This window comes from Sparus aurata, chromosome 16 (assembly GCF_900880675.1).
Source record: "Sparus aurata chromosome 16, fSpaAur1.1, whole genome shotgun sequence".
Classification (NCBI taxonomy): Eukaryota; Metazoa; Chordata; class Actinopteri; order Spariformes; family Sparidae; genus Sparus; species Sparus aurata.
In genome coordinates, this window is record NC_044202.1 from 2,809,507 (window position 1) to 2,833,569 (window position 24,063).

The 24,063-nt window shown below is 43.3% G+C and overlaps 1 protein-coding gene and 1 long non-coding RNA gene across 2 annotated transcripts in view; one reads left to right on the forward strand and one right to left on the reverse strand.

Annotated features, from left to right (window-relative positions):
- LOC115566387 (potassium voltage-gated channel subfamily H member 5-like) overlaps window positions 1-24,063 on the reverse strand; it is a 126,163-nt gene that overhangs the window by 93,263 nt on the left and 8,837 nt on the right. Inside the window, exons 3-6 of the mRNA XM_030392229.1 lie at window positions 23,659-23,765; window positions 21,187-21,315; window positions 12,542-12,657; window positions 4,824-5,216 (exon numbers count right to left, since the gene is read on the reverse strand). Of these exons, the coding sequence (XP_030248089.1) occupies window positions 4,824-5,216; window positions 12,542-12,657; window positions 21,187-21,315; window positions 23,659-23,765 (745 nt within the window). The remainder of the gene's footprint in view (window positions 1-4,823; window positions 5,217-12,541; window positions 12,658-21,186; window positions 21,316-23,658; window positions 23,766-24,063) is intronic.
- On the forward strand, window positions 1,210-9,649 carry LOC115566389 (uncharacterized). The gene is made up of 3 exons (XR_003980980.1): window positions 1,210-1,295; window positions 1,968-2,117; window positions 9,554-9,649. It is a non-coding gene; the product is annotated as an uncharacterized LOC115566389 (long non-coding RNA).

Genomic DNA, 24,063 nt, shown 5'->3' on the forward strand with positions numbered 1-24,063 from the left:
AAAAGACAGAAAACTTCACCCAGCGGGATCTCATCGAATCCATCAGCGACCGGCAGCGAGAGGCCGGAGGCTGCGAGACACCTGAACCTACAGGTGGGAGCGTCTACAATACAATCCAGCGTTCAGACTGAAGGAGGACACAGCCGGCAGCAGCAGGAGACACTCACACATAAAAACATGCCGAGGAGGAGGTTCGACAGCGACGGTTACAGCTGTGAGCTCACAATTAGCCTCACGTCAGGTCACAGCTGCGTTAAAACTTCCTGTTAATTTATGTTATAATGTTTTCTGTAACTTAAAACAAGTACCGTATCCCAGGAGGGCCATTAAAGCCCCTTCAAGGCCTGTTAGACAACATCGTAATTCACCAACATTCAACATCAGACCGGCAGCCATGTTTGTTTCTGACTGACTGGAAGTTGTTAAAGTGAAACTCTCGCCAAAAAGCAACCGAGACTTTATTTGCGATTGAATATGAGTCAAACCTTCGCGTAAAAGCATATTTACGACGAAAGAGGCACTTTTAAGATTTACAGTAGTGTCGTTTTTTTGGCAAGCTAATTTTCATTGGAGTGCTACGGACACTTTTATGCTAGCATCAAAATCTCTATTTTTAAAACAACAAAACAACATGAAACTTTGCTCGTAGTATCACCAGGGTCTCTACACATGAACACCAGCTAACGTGTTACAGGAAGGCTTGAGGAGCGGTCCACCATCACTCTCCTGCCTGTGAGGTCGCACTCGGGGATCGACACTTTTTGTCTGCCATGACGGCGCGCTGGAGGTGCTACTGCTAACATGAGTTGTTCAAAAACCTTCTTTTTAGTAAACTCTGTGTACACAAACAATGTTCTCAATGCTCGTGTTCATGTGTAGAGACCCTGGTGATACTACCAGCAAAGTTTCATGTTGTGTCGAGACTTCTTAGTGTTTTAAAAATAGAGATTTTGATGCTATCGTAAAAGTGCCCGTAGCACTCCCATTGAAAATGAGTTTGCCCAAAAACGAAATTGTGTCGTAATTATACTTTTCCACGAAGGTTTGATTCATATTCAGTCACAAATAAAGCCTTGGTTGCTTTTTGGCGAGAGTTTCGTTATGACGTAAACAACAGTTTAACTGTTTCTCTTCATCCATCCTCAGGGTGTGTTTTAACTGCAGGTAACCATAGCAACAATATTTCTATAGATTTTCATCAACCCAGCCAGTTAACTCTCAGTGGAGACACTAATGTAAAGGGAGGTTAACACTGCACACCTGTGATGACCCAAACACAGACACAACGGCAGGAGGTGAGCTTTAATGAGGCAAAATCCAACAGACTGGAAAATCATTTCACTTTACAGCGATGCAGCCGTTAAAACCAGGAAAAGACAACAAGATACACAATGATGTCCAAAATCTGAGACGACATGTAGTCCGTCATGATATATAAATGTATATTCTTCCCGGGTTGGAAGAAACAAGGTTCAGAACATTAAACTGATGGTAGATGTAGAATTATCCTTAATATACAACCTGCTTCAACCATAAACACACCAAAAACTTTAAACTTTAAAAGTTTTCTAGTCCCAAAAGTTGATATTCTGTGTGTGTTTTGTGTGTCATGTTGCTCAGAACCAGAATAAAACACTGAGGGAGGTGTGGAATGACTTTTTGGCACGTAAAATTAATAGATGTTGAAGGATCCGGCTGCTGGCAGCTTAAATACTGGTTTTATTATTATTACTGGCGTTCAAAACCAACGCTAATTAAGCCCTCGCTTGGCAGACGCACACGTACACACACACACACGTATTCAATACAATAATGGATGTCACGAGCACACACCTACAGCGAAGTGTTCTTTTTTTTATTTATTAAACAATATACACACCCACTCGTGAAAAGATTGGATGTTAAATAAGAAAAATGCAGTTCAACATTAGAAGATATTTGTTCTGTATTTGTTTCACATCGAACAGATTCTTCGACCGAGGCTGAGGTCTAATTAATTCAGAGGGAAATCAAGTGGAAAATCACCGTTAATGGACTTCAGGCCGTATTGATGTAACTCCTCGATATCTGGCTGTGAAGAAACGCAGAGAAGCTGGTCTGATCCACGCAGAAAACAGGTTCGGGATCTGAAATCTCTTCTTCCCTCAGGCGAATGTAACCAACAACAGCTGTTGTCTGAAACTAATTAGACTCTAAAGCTGCTAAAGATCAATGTGAGTTAGATTCTCTGTCAGAATCAGGTAAAGATCTGCAGACGTTCAGGAAACCGTCCTCACTATCACTTTCTGTTCTCTCTCCTGAAGAAACTCACCTCAGCCTCAACAGAAGCTCGTAACAACAATCCAATCATCATTATCATCGGTACTCCTTCAATTCTTTGTGCTATCAGACTTAAATACGCCCAGCTGACCCGAGAATCACGACTGTATTGGCTTTTAAAAGGGATTTCGATAATGAATTTCAAGCTGCTGCAGATAAACACAGTGGAGGACGGCAGGAGAGGGAGGAACTACAATTATTCTCCACTTTCACCAAGCAGACTGTCATCTATTACCTCAGCCGGAGAGCAAACCATTATCAATTATTAATCAATGAGCTTTATGAGCTTATTAACTGAAACGGCACCTGCTGTTGTGTCACAAACTCCAGAGAGAAAACAGTTTGTGAGACACAAACCTGCCAAATATGAACACACCAACACGAAGTGCATTTAAAGGGATATTCCGGTGTAAGTTTAATCCATGGTCTAAATCACCGTGGAACTGTGTTAGACTCCCTCTCGAGAGATCAAGTTAGCAGACCGCTAATTTACGGAGTTTTATCAACCTCAGAAACGACCGCACGACAACAATACACTGCAGTAAATGGATCCAAATATAAACCGCCACCAAAAAGCCACAAATAATGCTCAGAACAGCACCAAACTTCAGCAACAGTACAAATAGGGTCTCAGCACATAGTCCGGGGCATCTAACCTCCGCTAGCTTAGCTGGATTTCTATTGTGAAGCTAAAAACAGACTTCAACTCTCCTCCATCAGCTTCCGGGCCGGGGAAGTCCTGACGCGACGATTACCGAGTGCGGTTAGAAATGCTCAATTCCGTTCTTTTCCCTGTCCGCTCTCGATAATAACTGTTATAAACTGGCAGGTAAGACACATATGAACTTTGATTGCTTTTCCATGGAGTCATAATCACACATTTTCATCCATGAGCCGCGGAACTCTACTGCACTCGGTAATCGACTCGTCGGGACTTCCCGTCAACAGGAAGCTGCTGCAGAAGAGTGGTAAATTTAGTCAGCTTTTCAGTAGAAATCCAGCTAAGCTAGCGGAGGTTAGATGCCCCGGACTATGTGCTGAGACCCTATTTGTACTGTTGCTGAAGTTTGGTGCTGTTCTGAGCATTATTTGTGGCTTTTTGGTGGCGGTTTATATTTGGATCCATTTACTGCAGTGTATTGTTGTCGTGCGGTCGTTTCTGAGGTTGATAAAACTCCGTAAATTAGCGGTCTGCTAACTTGATCTCTCGAGAGGGAGTCTAACACAGTTTCACGGTGATTTAGACCATGGATTAAATTCACACCGGAATATCCCTTTAATTAAAGATGAATGTTATTGAATCCTGACTGTTATAAACCCAAGCTCTTCAACCCAGAATCTGAAACACAAGAGCTTTTTATCATCTAGATTGTTTTGGTGTGAGTTGCAGAGTTTTGAAGATGGAGAGATGTTTTCCTTTCTCTCCAAGATGGCACTCGACGTTTTAACAACTCATCAGCAACCCAATTATTCAAGACATTGTTGCGAGTTACATGTAAGTGCTATTTTCTGTCAACCGAACTACATCCACCAACTGTATCACAGCTCAGAAGGCAGCAGAAGAGGTTCGTGCTCATGACAGCGCAGGTTATTCATAATTAGCTTAGCTTGCTAGCCTCTCATCCAGGAGTAGATGTTCACTTCTTGCTTTGGGGTTGAACTATCCCTTTAATCAAAGCAGTGGACAAAAGAAACGACCAGGCCACAGAGCCACTTTGGCAGCTCGGCAAAAAAAGCTGTGCGTTTGTTCCATCAGTATCTTCCCTGCGACTCCCAGCATCTGTAGTCCCGAAGCCAAAAGCACCGCTGAGTCGTCTCCGATAACATATTGCTGTTCCACATCTCTAATTCAAGCCCTCCACTGAAAACATCCTCTTGTTTCAGCAGAAGGGAACAGTCCTTCCTCCTCCTTTCAGCCAACAAAGTGAATCTCAAAACACAGCAGACAGAAAGCCATTCTCTAAAGAACCCGCTCACACTCGGTATTATAAATGTCCGACTTCGACCACATTGCGAGCCACGCCACCTCAAGATGACGTCAAGCTAATCTGATCACATCCGTGTGTTTACATTATATAAGTTCTGCCTGATCCAGATATAATATCCAGGTACAAGCCACATGTTAATATCAGGTGTTAAATGGGGCACAAACAGCCACTGAGTCTCAGCTGAGCCCAGCTGGTGGGAGCTTAACCAATCAGCAAGCAGCAGGAAACATAATGACATAATGACATAATGACGATGATTCATCACCTCTTCAGACGTCTTACATTAAACCAGCCGCTCTGCATTTAACATGAAGCTCAGTTCTGCAGAGTCATGACCTACTTCTCGCTCCAGACTCTGAGAAATCATTTTCATTTAGTTTGATAATTGAATTGATTTCCAGAACAGCTGCTATGTTTTCAAGGATGAGAGTCTGAAGCTGAAGTCTGTCCGCTCAGCTGGAGGTCAAAATAATCACATTTTGATGTAAACTCGCGGACACCACCCGTTAACCGTACCTCATCCACGTTCTCGAAGGCGTTGATGATGTCATACGGCAGGCAGGACAGCAGGTCGATGACAAACCAGGTCTTCAGGTAGTTCATGCGGATGAGCTTGGGGTCGGAGATGACCTCCCCGCCGGGGCCCACGAAGGTGGTGTGGAAGTTGAGCACGATGTCCACCAGGAAGATGACGTCCACCACGCTGTCCAGCACCAGCCACACGATGTTGTTCTGCTTGGTCTTGAAGGAGACGTTGTACGGCACCATGATGGCCGTGTAGAAGGTGAGGATGAGGATGACCCAGTCCCAGGTGGTCTTGAAGGTGCAGTAGTGGAGGATGATGTGCGGAGGCGTCTTGGGGGCCTCCTGCTTGTACTGCGGGAGGATGTCCGAGTTCAGCTGCAGAACCTGGAGACGTGACGGAGACGTTAACTCAAACTCAAACACAAATATGATAATCGGGAAACAAACAAATATCTTTGGCATGAACACAAATCAGTTTCACGTGAGCTTTTTGACAGTCGACCAACTTCAGCTGCCAAAACTTTACAATCATTTAAACCACTTCTTTAAAAAAGCGCCTTTTAATTGTTTCTGATCCTGCCGACTCTTAAACCTCATTAACTCTCTTGTGTTTACCTTCATCTTTTCTTCTTTTCATACATATCTGAATCATCTTTTAATGTGGTTCCCACTTATTCCACGTTTTGCTTTTCATTGATTATCTGTAGAACATTTTGCAAACTCCACTTTGGTCCAACATTTATCACACAAATGCATCTTTCTGTTCATATTCTTTTAAAAACAAGACGTCATCTCATCTCAAACTGAATATTAAAAGTACAATATTACAAAACAATCAAGTTCAGCTCAGGACTGCTTCTTACATATTTTTATTTTATACCCTCGTGTATTTCACTCATTTCAAGATGTTCAACAAAAAGGAATTCAACGTATTGATTTATTTAACACAAACTTCTGGATTCAACCAATCAAAACGTCACTCTCTCTGATTTCTGACCCAGTTTTCATACTTTAACTCGAGCACAAAGACGAACGCAACCCTGATTAATTTATTCATTAATTTACTGTTGCGTGCCGAGAAAAGTTAGATTTGTATCAGACGCCTGAGGTAATGTAAATTCACTCCAACTGTTCTGAAAAGCGTGAGAGCACGGAGTAGAAAGAGGAAGTAGAGAAAAGAAATGATGAGAAATTAAATTAGTGAAACGGATGAAAGAGATCGAGAAGGAAAAATAAGCACAAAAAATAAGAATATTATGTTGTTTTATATTCTCGTTATAATGACCCCCTGCTGCTGCTGCTCGATGTGCAAAGAGAACATCAGGAATCTGTAATGTTTTCTTCCACTTCTTCGTCGGTATTCATCTCTTCTTTAACGTTCTTCTCTGTGACAAAACTGCATAATGAATAAATGTGGCTTGAAATGAGACGGAGACAGAAGAGGACACAAAATCAGATAAGAGAGAGAGAGAGAGAGAGAGAGAGAGAGGAGTAAACAGAAAAGAGAAATAACAAATAAAAATAAAGAAACAGCCATTACGCCGTCGTTGGCAGCGTGTTGATGATGACGACCCCCACGGAGCTCGACCTCCTCTGCAGAACTCAGACTGCATTAAACCCGACACACACTCATACACACACACACACACACACACACGTCAACCATTCAACTCATCCTACACTAAACTGCAGATTATTCTCTTTGTATCCAGCTGCTGCACAGATGAACTGTAACACAGACTGCACATACAAATAACAATAATAAAACATGATGACACTTCCTTTAAATACCAGACTGCTGAAGTAAAAGTGCTACTTTTGACTGATTCTAGTAGAAATACTGCTGTTTATCAACTACTGCATATACATGCTGTATATTAGGGGTGTAAAGATTCACCGATTCGAATCGGTAACCGGGATGCGACTATATCGATACGCAGACACCTGTATCGATATAAATTTACCATTAACCTGATTCTAAAGTTAGTATCAGTTGGCGGAAGCTTTGCTGCTAATTCTGCAGGGCGGCTCTCAACTCTCATAAAAAGGTTAAAGTTCAACGTGAGATTCTCGCGAGAGTAACGAGAAACCACAAGAACAACAACAACAACATGTCCGACAGCTCCGACACTGTTTACAATGCACCAGCTAATCTGAAATCAAAAGTTTGGAAGAGATTTGGATTTTATAAGAAGGAGGGACATTTGGACAGAAGTCTGGCTCCATGTAAGGTCTGTACAACAGCTGTTAAGATCAACTGTAGCACAACAACTCTGAAAACTCACCTGGTGAGACCGCATGGAGGAAACTACGCGGGCCAGGAGGAGTAACGTCACAGCTAGCGCAAGCAAGAACACGCAAGACAACGACACAGCGTTTAAAGACTTTTTCCAGCCACAACTCAGCGAGGTCCAGGGTCATCACAGCATCTAGAGCCCGTTTTTTTGCGGTGGACTTACGATCTTATATCGTGGTTGAGAGTGATGGCTTTCGAGACATGGTAAGATAAGCAAATCGTTCCGTATTTAAAATGTAACGTCCCTGAATCGTATCTAGATGCTGTCGAATCATCTCATGAGGGAGAGATGCACACTCCTACTGTATATGAACTTCTACAGAACTCTCAGATCCTGTCACTTTAATTATGAAAGGCAAAGTGTTAACTAAAAACGAGGACAACAGAAACCTTCAGATATCGTCCTCACGTTCAGAGGAGTTAGCTCTGTTTAGCTCTGTTTAGCCTCCGTTAGCCCCGTTTGTCCTCACAGTGGGACTCAGTCTGATGTAAAGTCACGAGGATCACCAGCCGGCTTCATAACTCCGGAGCTGCATCTCATCTAATCCTCATCATCAGAGCTGCCAATCACACAGCCCCTGGTCAAGAGCAGCACCAGCGCCCAAATATGAGACTGCCAATTAGGAGCCCAGCGGCATTGTGGGAGGGGAGGAACAACTCTGCTTATGTGACACTCGACGGCGTCCTCGAAAGAAGACGCCAGCTGTGCCTTTCAGGCTGCGGAGCAGATGGATCACCTGCGATGTCTATTGAGCGCTCACAGGACGTTACGTAACCCTCCGCCATCCGACGGCGGGCGGGGAGGAGAGGAAAGAGGGTGTATTAGCTTGTAACTGATTACGCCTTTTTCCTCTTCCTACCTCCCAGCCATCATTACATCTTACATTCTTCTCTTCCTGCCTTCTATACTTGCAACCCTCCTCCCTTCAAAACTTCTTCTTCTTCTCCTTTCTTTTTCTTCCTTCCCTCACTCATTTTCTCCCTCTCCTCCCCGAGTCGTCATGATCTGCATCGCCTTCCTTCCAACACAACTTATAAAAAGCCAAAGTAAAAAAACAGAACTTGAGGTTTCTGTTTCACGGCAAGAAAACTCTTTAAATCAACTCAAATTCAGCCTTGGAGAAAAGTTCAATCAGCTCCTGGAAACCAAACAAACATCAGCTGAAGTCTGCTGTTCAATGCAAACAAACTCTAATCAATCGATACGGTCCTGCTTTGAAAACTCACAGAATGTTCTGCTCCTCGATGGTCCGGTGACATCAGAACTTGCGAGTTATAAATATGCGTATCAATCCAATCTTGCTGGACATAAAGGTCAAAGGATAGTACTTCAATTTAACCCACTTCTTTATCATTTAGAAGCAGTTTATAAAACACTTAAAGAGAAACTTTCATAGATTTCAGCCTGGATCTTATTTTGAACTTGGTCCAGTTTGGAGTGAGCGCTCAGCAGCCGGTCGGCACTGTAGCCCCTCTGGGCGATTGCGTACGTCCGCTTGAATTGCTTGTTTTTGCGTCTGACAGGCTCAGATTGTTATTCCAAGTGTCTGACACCATTATGGAAAGTTTCCTCACAGAGACGGACCTTTTTGTTGAAGATCTTTTATGTTTTAACCGGGAACAGCTGCTCACCAAAGCCACCAGACTCCATCTGCAGAAAGAGTCATTTTATCGTCGTTTAAGAGGTAAAAATACTGCGAAGACTGTAAAGACTTTTTTATTTGGAGGCATGAAAGCGTTACCCAGGCGTCCCTGAGAAGATTGAACACAGATTGAAGAGATTTCAGCTTGAAAGTTGGAAAAACAACGTTCGAACAGACCGTCGGTGTGAATTATGGATGCAGACGAATTTGCGTCGTCATTCCTGCAGCGGCGAGTCGTAGTGACTGACGGTGAGTCAGCGTGGGTTGTTGGATTGACAGCGTTAGAAAGTGGCCCTCAATTACTGACAAAGGCACCTCATGTGGATTCAGTCTTAATGTTATTCGCACATTTACATATCAGACAAGTAGAAGTAGAAGAAATAGAGAAAAAACTTGACCGTCTGCCAAGTTTCAAGTAATAAATGTAATGTTACATTACTGGTTAAAGAGCTCATAAAAAAATGTTTTTGTGATTTTATTTCTAGATATGAAATGAGTAAAACAGTGTCAACTACAGGTCATTTAGGGGGTCAAAATACTATAACAATATTAAATAATTAGTAATAAAGATATTATTCTTCATCGATGTCTTTCGTAGATCTTGGTTGTCTCAGAAAGTCTTGCCGACCGTGAAACCTCAAAAATAGAGAAGGTTACAAAACCAAAGCAAAATGAAGGTTGAGAGATTTTGTTCCTGCATCCTAGTTTTAATTTAAAATCTCAGAATAATTGAAACTGGTGAAACTCCGGCATTAATTCCTCGCTTTTCATTCATGTTTTAGCCCCTGGCCCTCAGAGAGTCCCTGCACGCCGCCGCCCTTCAGCCTCTCCACGATGATTGATGCAGCGAGACCTCAGTGATTACCAGAAAACATCGACGGAGAAGATATTTTATAACCCTGTTCCCTTTTTAAAACTTTCTACTAAAAATGCGAATTCTTCTGTTCGTGAAATCTTAAAATTGCTCGAGTATTTCCCTCTTTTCTCCAGGAGGACGAGGCGCAGCGAGACAGAATCGGGTTATGATCACTATAAAGGGGAAGAAGGTGTCGTCAATCTGGGAAAATACACAAGAATTGTGACATCCAAGATGAAACCGAAGAGGTGGGCAAGCATGCAGACGAGGCGCTCTTCATGAAGGGAAGGCTTGTGTCCTTGAGAACTTCGCAGGTTCTTCCTGACTTCCTGTCAAAATTAGCGTGACGTGGAGCGTAAAAGTAGAAAGTTGTCTACTTCGTAGGACAGCTCGCACTTAAAGGGATATTCCGGTGTAAGTTTAATCCATGGTCTAAATCACCGTGAAACTGTGTTAGACTCCCTCTCGAGAGATCAAGTTAGCAGACCGCTAATTTACGGAGTTTTATCAACCTCAGAAACGACCGCACGACAACAATACACTGCAGTAAATGGATCCAAATATAAACCGCCAGCAAAAAGCCACAAATAATGCTCAGAACAGCACCAAACTTCAGCAACAGTACAAATAGGGTCTCAGCACATAGTCCGGGGCATCTAACCTCTGCTAGCTTAGCTGGATTTCTACTGAAAAGCTGACTAAATTTACCACTCTTCTGCAGCAGCTTCCTGTTGACGGGAAGTCCCGACGAGTCGATTACCGAGTGCGGTAGAGTTCCGCGGCTCATGGATGAAAATGTATGATTATGACTCCATGGAAAAGCAATCAAAGTTCATATGTGTCTTACCTGCCAGTTTATAACAGTTATTATCGAGAGCGGACAGGGAAAAGAACGGAATTGAGCATTTCTAACCGCACTCGGTAATCGTCGCGTCGGGACTTCCCCGACCTGGAAGCTGATGGAGGAGAGTTGAACTCTGTTTTTAGCTTCACAATAGAAATCCAGCTAAGCTAGCTGAGGTTAGATGCCCCGGACTATGTGCTGAGACCCTATTTGTACTGTTGCTCATTGTCGTGCGGTCGTTTCTGAGGTTGATAAAACTCTGTAAATTAGCGGTCTGCTAACTTGATCTCTCAAGAGGGAGTCTAACACAGTTTCATGGTGATTTAGACCATGGATTAAATTTACACCGGAATATCCCTTTAATATTTAAGGAGATGCTTCTGCAGAGACGACAACTACAACAACGACAAAGAGCTCCGCTGTTTGTCTGCATGCTTTTATTTTTACTTTTGCTGTAAAGAATCAGCACCCCAATCACATAAATGGGCAGAAAGCTGCAGGACTCATGAGACAGATTTGATTAATTTGGAATGGGTTTGAGTAAAGCTTTCCCACTTTCCATAGTGTACCATCTCTCATTAGAAAGACTTCTTTCAACCCCCCTGTCTCCTCCTTCGTGACCGTCCTCTCTTCCTTCCTTGTTTCCTCCTACTTCCTTCCTTAGTTAATTCATTACCTTGCCCCTCTGTTCCTATTCAACTACCTCTCTCATTCCGCTGCTCTTTTCATCCTTTCTCCTTTTCAATTCCGTCCTCTCTTTCATCGCCTCCTGCCCTCATCACCTTTAAACAGCCCTGGAAGTAACACTTTTGCCAGAACACCCACACGGCTCCTCGCCTCATGTGCTAAGCAGGGATGAAACTCAAACAAATTCTGATTAGAGGCAACACACCTCACTCAAAGCTTCATGAATAAAACAGGTGGGTGAGCTCCGGCAAATGAGACGAACACAAACCGTCTTCTCCCCCAACTCCGAAATCCATTTTCTAAATTTTCTAGCAGCAGCAGCAGCAGTCACAATCATTCAGAGTGCCCACAGCACCCTGCTTCTGTCTCCCCACCCATCATGAAATATTCACAGCACCGGCAGTCCACAGGAGCGCCGCGTTCTCAGGAAGAGAACGCACCGCTCGCTGTGTCCAACAACTGCAGCTCCGGGGAGGCTGGCATGTGAGCGGATGGATGCACCGAGGGCGTGACGGAGTACAGTACGCCTGCATGTTTGTGTCCGTCTATTAACGGACGAGTCAGTGTGAGCGTGGATTAACTCAGCTTGAATGCGGTGTTTAATGTTTCATATGGAGGATTTATGTGTGCGGAAATAATGCTAAGAGCAGCGAGTTGCTACGGTGGCATATTTGTAGTGTGTCGTGCCGAGGAGGCACTTGGAGTGACGGACTAGTTAACTGTTGTGGTGCTGGTCGTCTTTATCGTCACTGATAAACACCAAAGTCAGGTTTTAAGTCCACTGCTTAAAGTTTAGGATGTTATTTTTCTATGTTGGAGCAGTTTTTATGAAAGGTGTTAATGAAGAGCACAAGTGAAACCAAACATTGACATGTGGAATAACACAAATGCCCAAAAATAGTCATGGCAGAAATTGTTTAACGCACTTTTACAAGCTATTACCTGATATTGGATTGATGTTAGCTTAGCATACGTTGGACATCATTAGCTGACGTTTGATTGCTACAATCTTAATCCATAATTTGTTAGCATATGTCGAATTGCTCCTCGTTAAGATAATGTTACACTTCACACCTTGTTGGTATCTCAGCTAAAGTTTTGCAAACTTTGCCGCTATTGTTTGACAGTTTCTTGATATCATCATAGCGACTTTTCCTTCGTTTGCATGTGCAGCTCCTGATTTACTGCAGAATGATGAAGACCAAGAGAAATTGTTTGAAGCTCGAGCAACTCGGCATGAAGCACTTGGTTGTCATGGTTTTTATAATTACCTCCACTTGAATTTTTCTTGCAAACTGCTTTAGAGCAACAACATTTAGTGTGTGTGTGTGTGTGTGTGTGTGTGTGTGTGTGTGTGTGTGTGTGTGTGTGTCGTCAGCTCACCTCGGCCAGTCTGGACTGTTTATGTGTGACCTCGTGTTTGCTGATGGGCGCCAGCTGCTGCAGCGTGTTGCGGTTGTTGGTCAGCGCCCGCGTCAGCCGTGCAAACTTGGTCCATCCTGCAGGAGTGAGGACAAAAAACACATCTCAGATCAGATTCAGTAGAACACAGTCAGGCAGCGCTCAGTGATACAGTTCATGACTCCGGGGACGCACTGGAGCTACAGAATATTCCCACAACTTTTACTTTTACGGATCTCCAGCAGCTGCAGGGTCTCTGCTCCGACCTCTGTGTGGTCAGAGTTTCTCCTTCAGGGGATCAATACTACAAGAATCTCTGACAATTTAATGTATATATTTCCTGCGAATGTGAAAACTTTGGGCTGTGACTCTGACTGACTCTGTACACAGTGTTTGGGGGTGAGGATCATCTGGGAGTCAGTTGACTGGAGGCCGCTCTCACAAAGGTTGTGACTCCTGTGCAAAACAAACAATATATAATACTGTGAAAACTGTGTGAGTGCTAAGAAATAGTTTTTAAATGATTCACTGCAGCACTGATACATATTTAATCAGTATTTTTACTTGGACATCCAAAGAACTTCAACTACCAAACCAGATTAAATAAAATATGTAATTAGTCCACATTTACTATAATTAATTAATAGCTACTGTGAGGCTTTAAAATTACATTTTAGTTCTGTTCCACTTTTGGTAAACTTCTCCTGACAGCTCAGCTAATGTGACGTTAGCTAAGAGTAGCTAACCATTCTGCGAGACAAAAAAGACAAAGTCAGCATCGATTTCTTTTTATTTAACTAATAAATTTGACTGCAGCTGAATGTTGCAGTTGATTTCATAGAGATGCTGATGAGAAACGTGTTTCTCTGGATCAGACTTTGTGTTTAGCACGTCTCATGCTTCCCGATCAACATATTTATCCTGTTTTCTTCCTTTAACTCTTAAATGACCTTTATACGTTTCATATCATCTATTCTATGAAAACATAGCGAGTACGTAGTAGAGTACGATAAAAAATGACCATGTTTGAGCCTTTCTTTCCCCTTTTTGTGTCCAGTATTGTGGTTTCAGCTTTTATTATCATATTTAAACCATTACTGCAAAAAAAAAAAAACAGAGTCCTGTGTTCAGTTTAAATAACACCGGCCCGTCCAGCTGTGTGATCATTTTCCTGCCACGCCGCGGCCGAACACAGACGTAGAGTACGGGCGCTCCCGCTGTTCTGCTCTAAAAATAAACTCAAAATGTTTGAAAGGGCGACGAGCAGCACAACAGAGGCACGCCACACACAGCAGCCCCACACCGTGATCGACCCGGCCCCTTTGAAGGGAACCATTACGGACAAAAAGCGTACTTTGAAATAGCTTTTAACCCTTCGGGCCTCCGGCCGTGTGAGAGAACCCCCCCTCCTTTCATTCTGCGTTCAAATGGAGGCAAATACATCCATTCATTGCTGGGCAGCGAGGTGAATATCTGGTTTATTGTGAGTGCTGATCTCTCGCCCTCCCCTCGAGAACAACCTGCTGTAGTGACTGTTGTGTAACTCACTACAGATCTTCAGTCGCAGCGCCGCTTCCTTTTATGTGGTTTTCTATATGTTAATACCTCAAACAGGCCGCGTGTCTCTATAGATAAGAAGCGTGGGCGCTCGTGGGCCAAAGTAGAGATTTCACAATATCTTTTCCTGCAGTGAAGCTTTTGTAACTCACTTTACACTTTACACTTTATTGTATGCTGGTGAAAAGCAGTTTAAAAAGCCCAGAGCCATCAAGAGAAAGAGAAGACGGTCCGTTAACATTTAATACTGTACTTCAGAACAGAACTGCGACTCTACGTAACCGTTAATGTTTCATTTCTCTGCTTTGACACGTAAACATCTGTCGTGTTGCTTTTTGTGTTCTCGTTTCTATATGATGTAACGTAGGAAGTGTCTCAGCCACATGTCGGCCGGGCACTTGGATAAAAAAAAAACTATTAATTCATTCATAAGCAGAAACCAAGCACGCCTTAATACCTCGCTTTTTAATCTTTAATGCACCACCATTAGCTTCCACAGAGTGGTTTGAGTCCCTGTTGACTTTTCAACCGCTGAAACGACAAACTGAAATAGTGCAGCATCATCGTGACGAAAAATACACAGTGCAAACAAAGAAGACACATGAATGAACACATTAAACAACACAAAGAGAGCGCGAGAAGTGCATTAAACACACCAGCTCACCAACACAAGTAGGAAGTTATGGAAGAAATGATGCTAAAAATGTGATAAAAGATGTTAAATATCTATTGAACCATGTTGAAACACTTACAAGAAGCGAGCAGCTGAGACGGGATGAGGGTTTTCTCAGCTCCAGTTACTTTTACTACCTGTTATTACCTGTCGTCAAACTGGACTATTATAAATATATAATATATATATAATATATAATATTTAATGACATCTTAATGACTTAAATCCAATTTGAAGCACTTTATTTGAGGTCAAAACCATCCACACACACACACACACACAACCAGTGGCATGCACAGACTTTTTGAAGGGCAGGGGCGAAAAGAAGGGCACTTTAGCGCGCGTTTTGGCTCCCAAGAGGGCACTTTAGCACGCGTTTTGGCTCCCAAGAGGGCACTTTAGCGCGCGTTTTGGCTCCCAAGAGGGCACTTTATCATGTTTTAACCAGCCAAGGGGGCAGTTTAGTGTGTTTTGCCAACCAAGAGGGCACTTTGGCGCGCTTTTTTGGCTCCCAAGAGGGCACTTTAGCGAACGTTTTGGTTCCCAGGAGGGCACTTTAGCGCATGTTTTGGCTCCCAAGAGGGCACTTTAGCACATGTTTTAGCTCCCAAGAGGGCACTTTATCATGTTTTAACCAGCCAAGGGGGCAGTTTAGTGTGTTTTGCCAACCAAGAGGGCACTTTGGCATGCTTTTTTAGCTCCCAAGTGGGCACTTTAGCGAACGTTTTGGTTCCCAGGAGGGCACTTTAGCACATGTTTTGGTTCCCAGGAGGGCACTTTAGCACATGTTTTGGTTCCCAGGAGGGCACTTTAGCACATGTTTTGGTTCCCAGGAGGGCACTTTAGCGCATGTTTTGGTTCCCAGGGCACTATGGTTCCCAGGAGGGCACTTTAGCGCACGTTTTTCAACAATTGGGCCCCCCCTTGTGCACATCACTCTACACGACAGTTTGATGCAAAATCGAATCTTTAGGTTTGATTGTTGACGTGTTTATGACATTTTACGTTGCTGTAGCTGAAGGTGACAACAATTATAAACATTCATCGTGACTCTTTTATGATCCTGACAGGTTTAACGTCAGTCCCTGTAAATAAAATGTCAAATAAAGTATTACAGCTTCTTATTTTGAACTCCCGCTGGCTGACTGCAAACGTTTGTTTGTTTGTTTGACTTTTAATGGCGCAGTAAGTCTGTTTATTCAAGCAAAAGGTTCTCGAGTGCCTGTTCAGTAGCTGTTGGTTGCATAATCCACTGTATATACTGCCACTGTAGAACAGCGACGTGCCCTGATTTGTTCCAAAATAATAGCGAGTCATTGGCCTGGAAAGCAGACTGATGTGTTCTTTTTCAGACCCCGGCACCACTTTCATTATGAAGAGAAATGGAGAAATTTGTCTCGGTGGCCCTTCATGTAAACACACACTGACAGCTCGCAGGCTTCACACTGTACAGGCCGACACACGGACGAGAAAGCACCGCGCAGAATCTGCAGGACGAGTGCGTAAGCCGTCTTTTTTTTTTATTCACGGTTTGCACCACCAATACTATCGCTCTCAAGAATGCAACACAGTGTGATGTATCAGACTGGAGCACAATGGAATGGGGAAATAAAAAAATAATAATAATAAAAGGCCCGAGCTAAAAATAACTGTGGAGCAGAACCGGTGCACGAGCCGCAGAAGTGAATTCTGAAATGAGATTTTTGATCAGCAGTTCCTCGCCGAAGAGTCCACACACACACACACACACACACACACACAGCAACAACTGACTATATTTAACATCTTCTGTAACATTCAGGAGTGTGGGAACGCTTTGTGCTCTTCAGGACGAGCTTACACATCAGGCTTTGATGTGAGAGGAAGGTGGGAGCAGCAGAGTTCAGGTGCCGCGTGTCGCCGAGGTTATCGCACGGGAGCAGACGTTCGGGTTGGATCGACTCCGCGGCACCTCGGAGGTCCACGTACGTTAAAGCGTGCAGCATGCAAAATGTTCATTTACATGTTTGTAGGCGAAAGATAAGAGTGTTGTTCTTCTCCAAACAGAAGTGATGATCGAAAGCTGCGTTCACAAGCGCCGTGTTACAGAATGCCTTGTTTCATTCGCCAAAGTCCTTTTATACATTTAAAGCAACATGATGTAAGTTTTATTGTAGTTATTTTTGTATTTATGACAAAGGTGTCGCACTCAGAAACTGTTGGTGGCGCCAAATCATGCAAAAAGCCAATTTCTAAATAAAACAAATGTATTTTCACTTGTAAAAATCATATTCTAACTCATCAAAACTGATTTACAGGTTTTAATTATAATGTAGATATCAGTAATTCCTCTTTCACTCATCAGAATTATGATTACAGGAATCTACAATTACATTTACAGCTGTTAGAAAAGGATCGTGACAGCTGGAAGATTGTAATTTCATTGGTATTTCCGATATGCGGCCATATTGATCGCTGGAAAACTAAATTCTGACTAGTTAATATTTGAGACACTTGAAATGCAATTCTAGATATCTGAAATGTCATTCCTACGTCACAATTCCACTATTAAATATCAATAATAAAGTCTAGAATTGCCTTTATGAGAAGAAGAATGAACTCAAAATAACCACATGGACATGTAACACTTGAATAATAGATATCTGTAATTGAGTTTGAATAGATCTTTGCTGCTTCTTGACACAGGAAGCCAAAAGACGTCTGAATCGCGTCAGCCAGGAGCTCATTTTACACATTTTATGATCTTGCAGGCGTCCATTAAACACGCAGTGCAAATGGCACGTCTCACAAATAGCAGATTGGTCCCTGCGAGGCTCTCAGCTGCTCATGAGAGGTTTGCAAGTATGAGCACTTTTTCTTTTTTGATTAGTGAAAGTGGTCAAATTTGTCTCTTGGTGCAGATTGCAGCTAGGAGGTTTTGCGTAATTGGCGCCTGGTGGTCGGCCGACTAATGATCTATGAAATCTCAAGTATTGGTCCAATTCTGGGAGCCAACACTGGATTTAATGTTGCTGCCTCGTGTTGATTTTCAGCCCAAAAGACCAAAAGGCCAAATAATGAGGCAACATCACTTCCATTTGCAGCTGATGAAAGTTCCTTGTTGCTGTTCTTAGATGAATATTTTGGGTCTTCAGCAACGTCTGACTGCGACTGTACCAGATTTGAAAAGCTCAGCTGTTTCTGCTCGATGCCCGGAGGCGTCTGTGTTGTTGCCTCGACACTCTTCACTCATTCTGATCAGCTGTCTACCTGAAATGATGTCTCGCCCGAGGCTGAGCTAACCGCCGTCTGTGAAGCTTTCACAGGTGCTGACGATGCAAACCGTGAACGCCGCCACTGTAAAACAACAACATGATGTTTACCAGCAGCTCTGCAGTGACACATGTTCGGCGTCGCTCTCCCACACCGATGACGCTGACGTGAGTCACTGTACCTGCTTTGCTGCCAGAGGCTGACTGTAATAACCAACAACAAACGGAGGCCACGCACGCAGCACATTGTTCTGAACGCACTGAAAAGGAACCTGCTAACGTAAATCTTGACGCTCTTTCATGCCGTCCTGATGAATCACTATCAGGTGAAGAGGCTCCACGTGTGTTAGCAACAACACAGAGTCTGAGCACATGAATAATAGTACGAGCAGGAGGATGACAGAGTAACAACTGGAAAAAATGGGTCATTTAAAAAGCCGGGGCATGAACACACAGGGTCAGCGGGTGCAGAGAACACATTTACAATCTATTTGGTTATTTTCAGTTGAGGATGGACATCTTTAGCAGACCGGGATCTCTCTCCCATCAGCTGACGCTGACATGTTTTGGCGTGCCGAGCCGTAGGAGCAGCCAGAGACGGAGCTCAGAGCGAGGTTGGGTCTTGCAGCACGAGCGGACTCAGCTGCCGACGCCTGCAGCGGCGCATCCCCCTTCCTCACAAACAGCCTCTCCCACCCTTTATAATCACCAGGCGGGTTAAACTGCAGCCTGCAGTACGCCGCTCTGTGACACAGCAGCTCATGCTGCATCCTCCAACGAGCCGCACGCTGAAGTCAAACACACCGCTGTGCGATTCAGTGGTAATAGATCACGTGTTATCAGGATTGTGTCATCAGAATCCCCCAAAACTATGAGCGATTTAAAATCTTTGTGCAAAGTGAATAAAACGTGGTGAAAGGACGAAATTAAGACTTCAACCAAACGTTTTGTGCACACCAAACATCACATCACAACTCATGAGTGGCCGACCTGTGGACTGTTAATGCTCGTCACCACCCTGTATTACATGATTAAGGACACGTTGACGGAGAACTGAAGCTGTAACATCCATCTGTCTTCAAATCCGCCGTGTTTCTTTGATAAAAACAGTAATTCAACTCGCAGGACTTGTAGCTGTGAAGTCAGAAGTCATTGGTGTCCAGGACGAGCTGCGAGTCCGTTCTGATTTCATCAAGTCGAGTCTAACGGCGTCGAATCTGTGACTCCAGCCTGACCCGAGTCCTCACCTCCGGCTCATATAGATTCATTTAATTAGCGAGACATCTGAGTGACCTTTGTTCTCTCAGTCTGACCTCTGATGTTCTTTTCAAATCGCCACGATCACAGAACCGCCTCAGAAGTGCGCCGCCAAACATCAACGCGCGGATGTGACAATAGAACTTCCACTCAAGCTCTAATTGCATGTTCGACCCAAGTTATTCATGTGTCGCTGAGCGCCCATAATGAGCGAATGAACAGATGACAACTCAGAGCAGGTCTCCGCAGCAGCAGGAGGGAGGACCTCGCTGCATGTGTGCACACGTGTTTACTGTATATACGCGTGTGTACGTTAAAGAAGGGGGGGAAGGGTGTCAGAGGGCTAACACACCCGCTCAGCGTCGCCGTGGGCGGCTCCCGGGGCGGGAAAGCTGACACTGTGCATCAGTCAGGACGCAGAGGACGACACCGCCACCCACATCTCCTGTGATTCCTGACAGCATCACAACCTCCTCAAACTCAACCCGACAGCTCGAGACGTTCCCGCATCGCACGGAAACAAGACTCGACTCGTTCTTTTTTTTTTTCCTTTTGTCCTGCCGCAGCTTTGGATAAAAGAAGAAAACATTTCTGAGTCAGTGGAGAGAAAGAACAGGAGTGGAGGGAGATAAGAGGAAGTGCTACACAGAATAGTAAGAGAGAAGACGAAGGAGACAATAAAAAAGGGAAGGAAGCGAAGGAGGAGAGTGAGAGGAGAATAAAATGATGCAAAGCCAAAGCGTGAAAACATCAGCGAGGTAGAAGACGAGTGAGAAAAGAAGAAAACAAGACAAAACAAAAGGAGGAAGAGTGAGCTGAAGAGAAGAGTGAGAGGAGAAGCTGACAAGAGTTTATAGCCGTGCTAGCAGCTAGTGGCTAGTGAAGCCGGGGCTGATGGGAATGTAGTCAAGACCAGAGATAAAGATGAAGGTCAAGAAGATGAGTCATGTGAGTCAAGCTGCACTGCAGACGGCAAACTTCAACTCCAACGTCTCGCAGGTTGAAGCAGCTTCACAGATAACAGTCGATAACTGCAAGGAGATGAAGAAGGGAGAGAAATCCACCAGACTCCCTTATGAAATCACTCAATTTTGTAAGTTTATGAGTCAGAAGACACTTTATACACCTTAGAAAACTCTGTCTCTGATAAATTCTTCATTATTTGGGTTTTCTCGTAAATTCGGCAAATGTTCTTCATCAAGTTTCTTTGTTTCTTTGTGTAGAAACATGACGTCCGTCTGTCCCAGTGCTGTATGTGTTTATTGACATCGAGACTCAGGATGCACTTGTCATACAGAAGTTTCACAGAGGAGCTTATATAACTCAGCCTGCTAACAGAGACTCCAGTCTGCAGTGCAGTTCACACACTTCACTGATAAACAAAGACACCTTTGTTCATATTCTCTCTCTCTCTTATACTTTCTCCTTTTAACCCGACTCCCCGCATCCATGGCGAGGAAATGACAAGACAAAGTAGAGAGAGAACACAAAGAAGGAGGAGCAGGATGAAAAGCCAGAGGATGAAAACATCAGGGAGGAGGATGATGATGAGAGAGAGGTTGAAGGAGGAGGATGTCCAATCAGAAGCCAGCTGGCTCTTTTGATTCCCACTCGCAAATTTCGTCACATGTCATCACCCGTCTTGTTCCCGCTCTCCTGTAACTCTACTGTACGCTATCTAACAAAACAGAGAAGCCCCAAATAAAATAAAAAAAGATCCATCAAAGGAACTCGCTCTCCTTTTCTCGAATTCCACGCTGTGAGTCATCTAATAATAAAACAGCCAAAATATAATCTTCAGAAACACAGACGCTGCTGTGTTTGTGCAAAGACGTTTGGAGGAGGAAGCTTCTCTCCTGCCTGCCTGCCTGCCGCGGTGAAACACTCACCTTTTGTGGTTTCGTCTTCGATGGGCTGCTTGAAGAGGGTGATGTCTTTAAACGTGCAGAGGAACAGAACCACCTTGTCGTTCTCGTTCCTGATGGGAGCCACTTGCATGTAGAACCACACGGGACTTCCTGCGAGAGAGACAATCGGATAATCTCAGCATCAACCGTCAGGAACGCGATGAAAGCATCAGATCACAGCATTGTTTGATTATCGTCACTGTACCGAACTGATCCTTCATGTTGGGACTGACACGACGTCCCTGATGTTCCCACTAATCTGCATAAGAACAATCTGATCCTTCGACTTGCTTCTGGTTTAAAGACTTACTGTTCAGGTCAACGATTTAAGAGAACTCGCTGTACTTTCAGCTTCTCCGTAACTTTATTCCCTCCTCTTTCCGGAGAGCTCAACAAACCTGCACATGAACCTTAATATCATCACTTCTGCGGCTACAAGTTGTTGGTCGTCACCATCCATCTCGTTTATATCGGCCTCTATAAGGGCCTCGTGCACTTGTCAGCAGATTTGAGCCATTTTGAAATTGATCTTTTTCCATTTTTTACCGCTTCTTCCTCGCTGCCTCGTGCTCCTCCACCTCGCTTTCTGCTCTCGCAGGTCATCCCTCTTGGAAGACAGGAACATTTTGGAAACTATTTCTGTCTGCACTCTTTTGTTCATTGTGCTCCTCACCAACGCTGCTGATCCAGAAATGTACTGCTCACTCTTCTGCTGCTTTATCGCACCGAGAAGAGGATTCTGCTGGGGGTTTTTTTACCCGAAACGACCTGTTGAGGTTACATTTCATCCATATTTACACTGGAACTTATTACATTTTATTAATTCATCCATAAAGGTTGTATCTGACCTCTCTGTACTATTCATCCATTAGCTGGCATATAACATGAACAGGGGTTTAAATCATCTATAGCCTCAAACACGTATGAATTATAAATGTTACAGAATTTGAACAAGGTGACAAACTTCTCTGCTGGAAAATTGAAATAACACAAAATGAATCAAATCGGCAGAAAAGTGCATGAGAATGTAAATGAACCTGAGACTGAAAGTTCATAAAAACATGTTTCGTTAACCATCAATTCATGTAGATCATGAATAAATGAAATAATCCTGTCGACACGAGAGAGGAGTTAATACGAGCGTTACTCAGCAGCTGCAGGTGGAAACCAACCGTGTGGTTAAATAAATGTAATTATAATGATGTGATTACTGTTGAAGAAAGAAATGATGCATTAAAATGTCAGAGTAGGAAGTAGAAAGCATTTATTAGCTGTTAAACATGCAATAACTGAACTTTCTGACACTCTGGAGCTGCAGAAACAAGTCGAGCCGCCAAGTGAAAGATAACAAATCACCAAATGCAGTTTTCAGCTTCTTAATTGTGGAGATTTCCTGCTTTTCTCTGCTTTATATCATCAAATCGAATATCTTTGCGTTGTGGATTTACAAAATAAGACATTCCAGGACATCACCTTGGAATTTGAGACACTGATTTGGACATTTCTCTCTATTTTCTAATATTTTATCGACTAAATACGTCATCGATTAATCTAGAAACAAATCAGCAGATTAAATGAGCCTGAAATTAATCATTAGTTGCAGCCCGATGGCAAAAAGTTGCTTTATTAAGCATCCAGATGTTACAGAGACGTGATCATCCATAGTCCAATAATCAGTCGCCTTTTAGCTCCGTTTTTGGTCTCCTCCACACCTGAGAAAGGTTTGTTTAGCTGCCAAATTCAACCGCTCGTCTCTAACTGTCAGATATTCTACGAGTGGATTATCAGAGCCAACAGTTGAATCATGGGTGGAAAATAAAACCAAAACAATGAGCTGAAAGACACTAAAATTCTCTGTAAAACTCTGTAGAAACGTTCGCGAGTCACTTCTTGTTTTTGCAAATAAACTCCGATGTTAAAATGTTAAACTATAGTTAAAGCTTCTCTAAAGTGAAGATTTGCTTCTTTTTCTGTGTTTTAAATCCTTGTAAATTAAATATATTTATCTTCGTTTGAGATAAACAAGTGTCACTTTTACACCCCTTGGATTCTACACTTCATATGTGTTTGCTTTTGAATATTTACATATTTTATTTTAGATTTCAGAGGGAAAAGTATCAGTTTTGAAAAGAGGAATTACCATCATGAGTAAAAATGAGTTTACATTATCAGTCAGGACTTTTTATTACTAGTATCGGTTGAGTTATTAAATCTTTGGGTGCTACACATCGACCTCGGGCTGTGAGAAATTGTGCATTCATCACCATTTTCCTTTTATTTTAACGGATCAGCAGATTAAATACTCAACAGATTCTCTGGTAATGAAAGTAATGGTTCCGCTGCAGCACAACGATCCAGACACGAGGACATAAAGTCTCGTCTCATCCTGTCAGCGTTACGGAAGCGATGACACGAGAGACGTGATGTCACGTAATGATGTAAGCGAGCACTCACTGTTCTTTCTGTACAGCAGGATCTCGAAGCAGTTGGACTCATAGTTGTCGAACGTCTGTCTCACTTTGTCGATGGTCTTCTTGTCCGTCAGCTCTCCGTACATAAAACTGGAAAAAGGAAACAGGCTTTATGAGACACAGCAGCGATCGATACTGACCCGACCCGACCTTTGACCCCGGAGTTATAGTATATCACATGTTTTTATAACGGCCGCGTCGTTCTGTTATCGTGCCGTAAAGTGTCCATTAAGCTTCAGTCTGGTTTTAAGGAGTAAATCGACGCAGCAGCAGCATAAATTGTGCTCACGGTGAGGGATTGAGGACCGGTTCTGGATCGGTGCAGCGTGCGTTTCCCAGCATGGCTGTAATTATTCCTTAAAGGGCTGAGGACATTTTAATCTGTGCT